The 9,866-nt window shown below is 43.9% G+C and overlaps 1 protein-coding gene across 1 annotated transcript; it reads left to right on the top strand.

The window, feature by feature from the left end:
• Nucleotides 1-516: 516 nt before the first annotated feature.
• On the top strand, nucleotides 517-6,613 carry LOC118889945 (alpha-1-antitrypsin-like). The gene is given in 7 exon segments (XM_036842069.1): nucleotides 517-620; nucleotides 929-1,211; nucleotides 1,412-1,739; nucleotides 3,294-3,618; nucleotides 4,777-4,853; nucleotides 4,856-4,923; nucleotides 6,422-6,613. Coding segments are annotated over 7 exon segments (1,377 nt in total).
• Nucleotides 6,614-9,866: the final 3,253 nt, after the last annotated feature.

The raw sequence follows: 9,866 nt of genomic DNA, 5'->3' as shown, positions 1-9,866 counted from the left end.
TATGTGGCCTTGAGCAAGTTAATGACCCTCTCCGGGCTTCACGTTTCACATCCTGCAAAATGAAGATAACAAAACACTCCATGAGACAAATTTCTGTGAGTGCCGTGAGGTTGAGTGTTCTCATGTGCTCTAATTCAACAGCCTTCTCCAGGCCTAGAAAACTATAGAATCAGATGATAATCAACTCCAGGCTCAAGTGGCCTATAGAGTGAGAGCTGTAGTAATTTCAAGAAAAAGGAGATGGAGGAAGTGTGTGGAGTTAGGGAGAATCTGGGCCTGAATCAGGCAAGCTCTTCTGTGTTCTGGCTGGGTGTCACTGGGCAAGATCCTTCCCACCCTGGGCAGCAGCCTCTCTGTCCATTAAAAACCAGGGTTCAGCGGAAGTCCTCCTAGGGCTGTTCCAGATCCAATCATCCCTGAGCCCGATCTGGCCCGCTTCCTGGGCAATCATCTACTTCTGGTGCCTCAGCTTCCTCTTTTGCAAAGTAGGGGCTGTGGCACTTACACCTCGGGGTCATGGCAGATGTTAATGGAACCATCGAGAGCGTGGACTCCAGACCCAGACTACCTGGGGGTGTGATTCTGGTCCTGCTACTTTACTGCTCTGGAACCTCGGACAAGTGACTTAACCTCTAGGAGCTTGGTCTCCTCATCTGTAAGCCCAGGATTGTCGCCTGACCTACCTCACAGGACCGTTACCAGAATGCGGAGAGATAAGACAGTAAAGTGCTTAGAACGGAGCTTGGTGTATGGTAATCACCATAAAGTCTTTGCTGTTGTTCTGAGTCTTTCAATGATGCTGATGTAAGAAAGTGCTTGGCACACAGACGCTCGATAAACTGTGGTTGCTTTGACATGGCGTCAGTCGGTGGCCGAGGGACTCATCGTGTGGCCTGACCCGGGTGTGGTACCCTTCTCTCTCTTGCAGGACAATGGCATCCTCCATCACGTGGGGCCTCCGCCTGCTGGCAGGCCTGTGCAGTGAAGTCCCTGGCGCCAGGCGTCAGTCCAGCCCTGATATTTATCACTACGATCTCCCACACTTCTCCAGCTTCGCCTTCAGCCTGTACCGTGAACTGGCCCGTCAGTCCAACAACAAAATCATCTTCTCCCCAGTGAGCATCGCTATAGCCTTTGCGATGTTCTCCCTGGGAAACAAAGATGATACTTACACCCAGATCCTGAAGGGCATAGGCTTCAAGTTTAAGAAGGCGCCTAAGAAACAAAACAACTAATACTAAACTTTCATTGGGTTATTTGTATGGAAATATGTTAATATAAATGTTTCAGACATTACATGAAATTTCTAAAAATCTTATATGTTCTGGTATAATGTTATAAGTCATAATCCTAGTTGTTACTTTAAAATGTATATCTCAGAAATAACTAAAAAAAAAAAAAAAAAAAAAAGAAGGCGCCTAAGGCTGATATCTACAAAGGCTTAGGGAGTCTCCTTGATACCCTTAAGCAGCCAAACAATCAGTTCCAGCTGACCACCAGCACTATGCTAATCATTGATAAGAATCTGAAGCAAAAGCCTGAGTTTTTGTACAATGTCAAGAAGCTGTACCACTCAAAAGCCCTCTCCATCAACTTCAGGAACATCAAAGAGGTCAAGAAAGAGATCAACCGTCAAATAAAGATAAGAACTCAAGGAATAATTGTGGATTTGGTCAAAGAGCTTGACGAAGACACGGCTCTTGCTCTGGTGAACTACATAATTTTTGAAGGTTAAGGTTGTACAACTAGCCTGAACTGGTTCTTTAGATTTTCCTTGGCAGTGGATGGAACGTAGCTATGGATCTCAGTTATTCAATTTTCTACACACAACCATTAAAAGACTTTGCATGAGGAATTCCCTGATGGTCCAGTGGTTAGGACTCCGCGCTTCCACTGCAGGGGGCATGGGTTCGATCCCTGGTCAGGGAACTAAGATCTTGCATGCCATGCAGCACGGCCAAAAAAAAAGACTTTGCATGATCAAATAAGGTTAGGAAATGGTGGGTTAAATAGTCAAATCATCATCTTCTCTGCAAGAGTTTTCAGAGCCTTAAATGTCCTAATGTGCATTGTAAATCCCTACCAGGGAGAGAGGCAAAATATGCAGTATCCCAAAATAGAGAGCCATAAAAACAAATTTTGGTGGAGCATATGAAGGGAATAGGATTTCACGGAAGACACTTCTGACAGCTTTCGTGTAGTGGAAATAGTGACAGCTTTGGAGACTGAAAGACCAGAGCTCACATCCTGCCTCTATGACCTATTAGCTGTTGTTTGACTATGGACAAGTCATTTTACCTCTTTGAGGTTCTAGTTTCCTACCTGTAATATGGACATAGTAATGCCCTTCTTGTCAGAATTTTAGAACAAAAAAATAAGTTACAAAGAACATGGGACTATATGCTCACATAGTAGGTGCTCAACTAAACTTGAATCCCAGCCTCCCTTCCTCCCTCTGAGTGATGAGAATGTCAGAACCTGTGGGCCCCAGAGAGCATTCTAAGGCAGTTTAAACAGTCCATGGAGATAGCCTAGGGTAGGGGAGGTGAGAGTCAAGGCCAGGGGTTGCCTCCTTCACACCATTGGCCCCTTGCTCTAGAGAGAGAAAAGTGTGATGGAGAGCGCAGAGGCTGGAGTGAGCACATTCCAGGTCCCAGCTCTGCCGTGGGACTTCACGTGGCTCTCGTCCCCTCCACAGCCTCACTCTCCTCCTCCCAACAAATGGGTAAATTGGGCCCTGGGGTCCCCGAGGCAACCTGTCTTAGCAGGATGGTGACGTTCTCTTAGCAGGATGGTGACGTTCTCTTGGTAGAGCTGAGGGGGCACTTCCCAGGCATCTGCATTTCACATGTTGGTCCAGGGAAAGGCCATTAGAGTAGGAACAAGAGTGATTTCCCTGAATAATAAGAGGCACCAATTACCAAGGGGCAGGAAGACTCAGATGGGAGGTGCCCAGTATGACCTGGGGAGCTTCCAACCACTCCCAATAATTTTCAGCCTCAGACCATGCATTAAATAAACATCAAGTAAAAATGTTTGTCCTGCCCACCCAGGTTGATGCCATTTAGCCTCTGCAATACAGAAACTCTGGATCCTCCTCTAGCCTCAAATTATCTTCACAAAGCCCTTCAGGAGCCTGACGATTTCATTTTTGCCCCAATTTACAGAGGGCAAAGCTGAGGCTCAGAGACGAGCATCTCACCAGGGGGCCTCAGGGCTCCTTTTTCTAGCACACTTTTCTAAACCTTCTCCTACCCCTAGCTGCTGTGCACCTTCATCCTCTACAGGCAAAGGGAAGGATAAATTCAAGGCTCAGCGCTTCCTAACAGGAGATTTCCATGTGAATGAGAAGATCACGGTCAAGGCGCCCGTGATCAACCACCTGGTTGATATTCCAGTGGAATATCACTGGTATTCCAGTGACTGGTATTCCAGTTCCACCTGTACCGAGTTCCACCTGTACCGAGACAATGAGTTCTCCTGCTGGGTGTTGGTACAGCACTACCAGGGCAGAATGGCCGCCTTCCTGCTTCTGCCCAACATGGGGAAGATGCAGCTGCTGGAGGATGGGCTCTCTGAGAAGCACCTCGCCAAAATCCTCAAATACCTTGAGATACGGTGATTCCCAGGCCAGGGCTGACCCAGGAGCTGCCCCACTGGGCTTGGCCCAAGGCGGGGAGCGTGCATAATCTTATGCTCCCAGACAGAGCATGCTTTCAGGAAGCACGGACTGGGCTTTGTTAGAGGGACGGTGCCCAGGGGTGAGGAGTGAGAGTCCTGCCCCTGAGGACCTCCTCCCCAGCCGGGACACTGCCCCTTCCCAGTGGCCAGTGCCCCGTGCAGGGGGAGCAACGCCAACCCATGTTGTGGGCAAACCCAGAAGGAAGAGCTGGGCTTCCTGGCAAAGGTGGCAGTTGAGTGTGGAGTTTCAGGACGGAAAGTCCACAGCAAGACGGGGGGAAACCTGTGCAGAGAGGCTGGAAAAGCAAAGGCCCAGAGCGGGAAAGTCCAGGACACATTTGACGCTGGTTCTGGATCCTCTGTCACTAGATGAGGGTGGTTTGACCAGGTCCCCGTCATGCACCCCAAATTAGTGCATGTCTCTGTATTTGTAAATATGCCTATGCCAGGATGAGCTATTTTATTACATACAATATAAAGCAAACATGAAAATACAGAGAAGTATTAGGTTAAAAAGCGAATAGAAGTTTTAATACCTCTTCCCCGCTCCACCCACGCCCAGGTTCCCTGCACCAGAGGCTGAGAGCAGAGAACTGGAGGAACTGGTCTAGAACAGGTCAAACAGAGCCTGAGGGCCAGTCACACCCTGCTCGGGGCCACACCTTGTCCCTGGCAAAAACTAGAGCTGAGCTCCAGTCCTGTGCATTCACTCATTCATGGAACAGATGTCACTCAGGACCTGCCACCACGCCCCATGGTCCTCTGGGATCCTGGCCACGGAGGAGTCTCAGTCTGGGGGGGGGTGACCAAACCCTGCCGGGAAGCAGTGTGCACAGTCCTTCCAGAGGATACCCTGGATCCAACAGGAGGCCTTATCAGAGGAGGTGGCATTTGAGAGGCTTTGCAGGACAAGAGGATCCCTGTGATTCTAACATTCTCTGACCCCACGTGTAGAGGAACTAAAAGTAGAATAAACCAAGGCTGACCTCACATCCTTGCATGGGCAGGGGGACAGGGCGCCAAGTGGGAGGAACAACCAGAAAAGGAAATATTTCAATCCTGTAAAAGTCCTTTGTGTTCTAACCATTTTGACAGGTTTGTCAATTTACATTTGCCCAAACTGTCCATTTCTGGAACCTACGATCTCAAAACTGTCCTAGGCAAACTGGGCATCACAAGGTCTTCAGCAACGGGGCTGACCTCTCAGGGATCACTGAAGAAGTGCCTCTGAAGCTGTCCAAGGTGAATGTCTCCTTGACCTCTGTAGGTCACAATGTGCACGGGGACTGCAGCTCAGGGGTGAGGCTGAGGAAGGGACAGAGGGACACAGGCACACCTGCAGACTGAGGTCCCTGAGGAATGCTATCACTCCACCAAGATTGCAATGTGGTCGGATGATGGAGGGGAAGAGGTGGCCTCACATGCTTGGTGCATTTTATTTAAGGACCTCCTCTGAGGTTGTGTCACTCACCCTCTGTTTCATCCTTGGCCGGGGACTTCCCTTCTATGGGTCCTGATAAACCCCTATTTACAGAGAGAGGTTTAGGCTCAGGGATTGCAAAGGACCTTTGGCCCTGCGTCTGTGACACCAGGAGCTACTGGTGAATCACTGAGTCTGAGTTACAGAGTGAATTCGACCAAAGATGCCATTTACGCAGGAGAGTTACAGGTGCCCAGAGAAACAACTGCAGTTCAGTGACTGACTGTAAGCTGAGTGCCTGGGTGGGGATGAGGCATGTGAAGGTCCCCATAGAAGCCCTGGTCCCCAAGGAATTTAGAATCTGGTCTACAAACAAGTGAGGAGCCAAGGAGACAAAGTACAAGAAAATCTACCTCCCAAGGTGGTGGGTTGCTTCCCAGGGACATTGAGGATGCTGGTCAGGAAGAGGTGAGGGTCCCCTCGTGGGCCAGACAAAAGCCTTGAGAGCCATGCCTTGTGTGTCTCCTGCAGGGAGGGGAGGATGGGGATGGGGAAGGACAGGACAGGCAATGAGAGAGGCATGAGTATGGTGTTGAAGCACAGAGAAGGGACCATTTCCCCAGAGAGGGAAGGGTTAAGAATAAGAGTGTGGGACGGGGTTGGGTAAGTAGGTGTGACCAGTTGATGGAGGTTTACAATTACCAGATAAAGATCTTGATTCTTGTTGTCCTTATTCAAACACTCACACACAAATGCGCACCTGTCACACATGCACACACTTGTGCACTTCTATGGGGACCTTCACACACATTTATTGAGCACCTACACTAAGTCAAGTTCCTCACATGCAACACCATAGTGGTCCTGGGTCATCCTATCCCACGGGTCTGATTTTCCTATTTAGGAAACTGAGGTTTCAAGAAGAATAGTCTTGGACGAGATATGGGGATATATGTTTATGTATAGCTGATTCACTTTGTTATACAGCAGAAACTAACACACCATTGTAAAGCAATTATACTCCAATAATGATGTTAAAAAAAAAAAAAAGAATAGTTTTCTCCTTAGTGACACAATGAGTTAGTGGGGAAAATTGGATTTGGCCCCAGATCCTTGTGATGGAAAGTCATGTTCATTCCACTATGCCATGTTGATTCAGTTGTGAATCTTGTGGTTCTTTATTTAAAATCCTCTGGAGAGAGCTCTTCCTTTAGCCCCAGGACAGCTCTCACCACATTGGGCCTTAGCTCCAGGTCTGGGTTGGGGAAGGGTGCAGCCTGTCTCTGTCTCAAACAGGTCTCTGTCCTCTCTCCCCTCCAGGCCATTCATGAGGCTGTGATGAGCATCAATGAGAATGGGACAGAACATGCTGGAGCCACCCTCTCAGAAGAGAGTGCCTGGTCTGAGCATCTGACCATCAACTTCAACATGCCCTTCCTAATCATCATCAAGGATGAAAACACCAACATTCCCCTCTTCATGGGAAAGGTGGTGAATCCCATGCAAAAATAACTTCCTCTCTGGGTTCAGCCTTCCATTCCCAGGCCAGGTCCCCTCCTTAGATGACATTAAAGAATGACTGACCTGGCCCAAGCTTGTGTGTGACATGTAAATCTCTCATCTTCTTGTCTCTTAGTCTCTCTTCACATCCACAGGATATGCGTGGAATTCAGGTCACAGCAATCTTTCATGTATCCACTTAATATTTATTACATATTTACACTGTCCAGGCACTGCACCAGGCAAGGATAAAATGTTGGCTGAAGCCCACAATTTATTTTACAGATATGGAAATCCAACAATGACAGAGATGGACCACTCTGGAGGCAAGTGGAGACAATTAATTGATTAGATTTTGGTAGGAGAGTGGTAGGCAGAGGGCAAGAGTAAGGCAAGGCTAAGCCAGGCAGACCACAAAACAGGGAGAGAGCTAAGGGGTCTGCAGTTATGTGAGGGATCACAGTCAGTTCAGAGTGTTAAAGGCTCAAGTCCACATTAAATAATAGTATTTGGATCTCTGGGTAGATCAAACACTAAAACACACACACACACAAAAACATAAATGTTCTAGAAGAAAGTATTGGTTAATTAATTATGGATATTGAAGTGGATAAGGCCTCTCTAAACATGACTGAAAACTAAGAAGTTGTAAATATAAGGACTTATATATTTGACTTTATAAAATCAAGCTGTATGGCAAAAAAAATTAAAAAAGAGTAATTCAATTCACCAAGATGACATAACAATTATAGATGTATGTGTACCAAACAACAGAACTCCCAAATATATGAAGCAAACATTGACAGAAATAAAGGGAGAAATAGACAGCAACACAATAATAGTAGGAGAATCAATACCCCACTTTCAATAATTGCTAGAGAAACGAGACAGAAGATCAATAAGGAAACAGAAGATTTGAACAACACTATAGACCACTTGGACTAACAGACATATACAGAACACTCCACCCAACAACAGCAGAACACACAATTTTCTCAAGTGCACATGAAACATTCTCCAGGGTAGACCTATGTTAGGCCACAAAATAAGTTTTAATAAAGTTTAAAAGACTGGAACCATACTAAGTCTCTTTTCTAATCACAGTGGAATGAAACTAGAAATCAGCAGAAAGAAAAAACTGGAAAATCCAGAAATGTATAGAAATTAAACAGCTCAAACAACCAATAGGTCAAAAAAGATATCGCAAGAGAAATTAGACTATATCTTGAGACAAGTGAAAATAAAAATACAACATACCAAAACTTATGAGATGCAGTAAAAATACTAAGTACTAAGTACTTAGTACTAAGTACTAAGAGGGAAATTTGTAGCTATTAGCATTTACATTACAAAGAAGAAATACCTCAAATCAACAACCTAACTTTACACCTTAATAAACTAGAAAAAAGAACAAACTAAACTCAAAGCTAGCAGAAGGAAGGAAATAATAAATATTAGAGCAGAGTTCAACAAAATAGTTTTAAAAATGGGGAAAATCAATAAAACTAAGGGTTGGTTCTTTGAAAAGATCAATAAAATTGACAAACCTTTAGCTAGATTGACAGAAACTAAGGGAGAACACTCAAATAAATAAAATCAGAAATTAAAGAGGGGACATTATGAGTGACTTTACAAAAGAGGATTATAAGAGAATACAATGAAAAAATTGTAAACCAACAAATTGGATAACCAAGATAAAATAAATAAATTCCTAGAAACACACAACCAAGCCAGAATAAATCATGAAGAAATAGAAAATTTATACATGATACTAGTTATACATGAACAGATGTATAATTAATAAGGTGATTGAATCAATAATCAAAAACCTCCCAACAAAGAAAAGCCCAAGACTGCATGCATTCACTGTTGAAATTCTATCAAATATTTAGAAAGAATTCACACAAATCCTTCTCAAATTCTTCCAAAAAATTGAAAAGAAGGGAATACTTCCTAACTCATTTCATGCGGTCAGCATTACTTTGATACCAAAGCCAGACAAAGACACTATAAGAAAAGAAAACTACAGACCAACATCACTGATGAATATTGATGCAAATATCCTCAATGGAATACTAGTAAATACAATTCGACAGCACATTACAAGGATTATACACCATGACTAAGGGGGACTTATTTCTGGAATGTAAGGATGGTTTAACATATGAAAAATCAATCAAAACACCACATTAACAGAATGAAGGAGAAAACACATGATTATATCAGTTGAAGCAGAAAAATATTTGACAAAACTCAACACCTTTTCATGATAAAAAAAAAAAATACACTCAAAAAACTAGGAATAGAAGGAAACTACCTCAACATAACAAAGCCCATATAAGAAAAGCCCGCAGCTAGCATCATACTCAATGGTGAAAGAATGAGAGTTTTCTTCTAAGATCAGGAACATGACAAAAATGCCTGCTTTGCATCTTCTATTTAACATAGTATTGGAAGTCCCAACCAGAGCAACTAGGCAAGAAAAAGGAATAAAAGGCGTCCAAATTGGAAAAGAAGAAGTAAAACTACCTCTGTTCAAAGACAATGCAATCTTCTTGCCTTTTTGGAGGTTGGACGTTTTCTGCCAGCGTTCAGTGGGTGTTCTGTAGGAGCAGTTCCACGTGTAGATGTATTTCTACTGTATCTGTGGGAAGGAAGGTGATCTCTGCGTCTTACTCTTCCGCCATCTTCTCTCCTCCGACAATGCAATCTTATACGTAGAAAGTTCTAAAGATTACACACACACTCACACACACAAAAACTGTTAGAACTAATAAATGTATTCATTTATTAGTTGTAGGATTCAAAATCAACAGACAAAAGCCAGTTGTATTTCATACATTAAATTTCCAAAGGAAATTTCAAGAACAATTCCATTTACAATAGCATCAAAAAGAATAAAATACCTAGGAATAAACTTTCATCAAGGAGGTAAAATACTTGTACACTGAAAACTACTAAGCATTGCTGAAAAAAATTAAAGAAGATACAAATAAATTGAAAGACATTTCATGTTCATGGATTGGAAAACTTAATATTTTTACAATGTCAGTACTACCCAAACCAATCTAAAGACTTAACACAATCTCTAACAAAATCTCGCTGGCATCTTTTGTAGAAATAGAAAAATCCATCCTAAAATTCACATGGAACCTCAAGGGACCCAAACATCCAAAACAATCTTGAAAGAGAAGAACAAAGTTGGAGGTTTCACATTTCCTAATCTCATAGCTACAGTAATCAAAACAGTGTGATGCTGGCTTAA

The sequence above is a fragment of the Balaenoptera musculus genome, chromosome 2, assembly GCF_009873245.2.
Source record: "Balaenoptera musculus isolate JJ_BM4_2016_0621 chromosome 2, mBalMus1.pri.v3, whole genome shotgun sequence".
In the NCBI taxonomy this organism is placed as follows: domain Eukaryota; kingdom Metazoa; phylum Chordata; class Mammalia; order Artiodactyla; family Balaenopteridae; genus Balaenoptera; species Balaenoptera musculus.
This window is presented reverse-complemented; position numbering and strand designations above follow the sequence as displayed.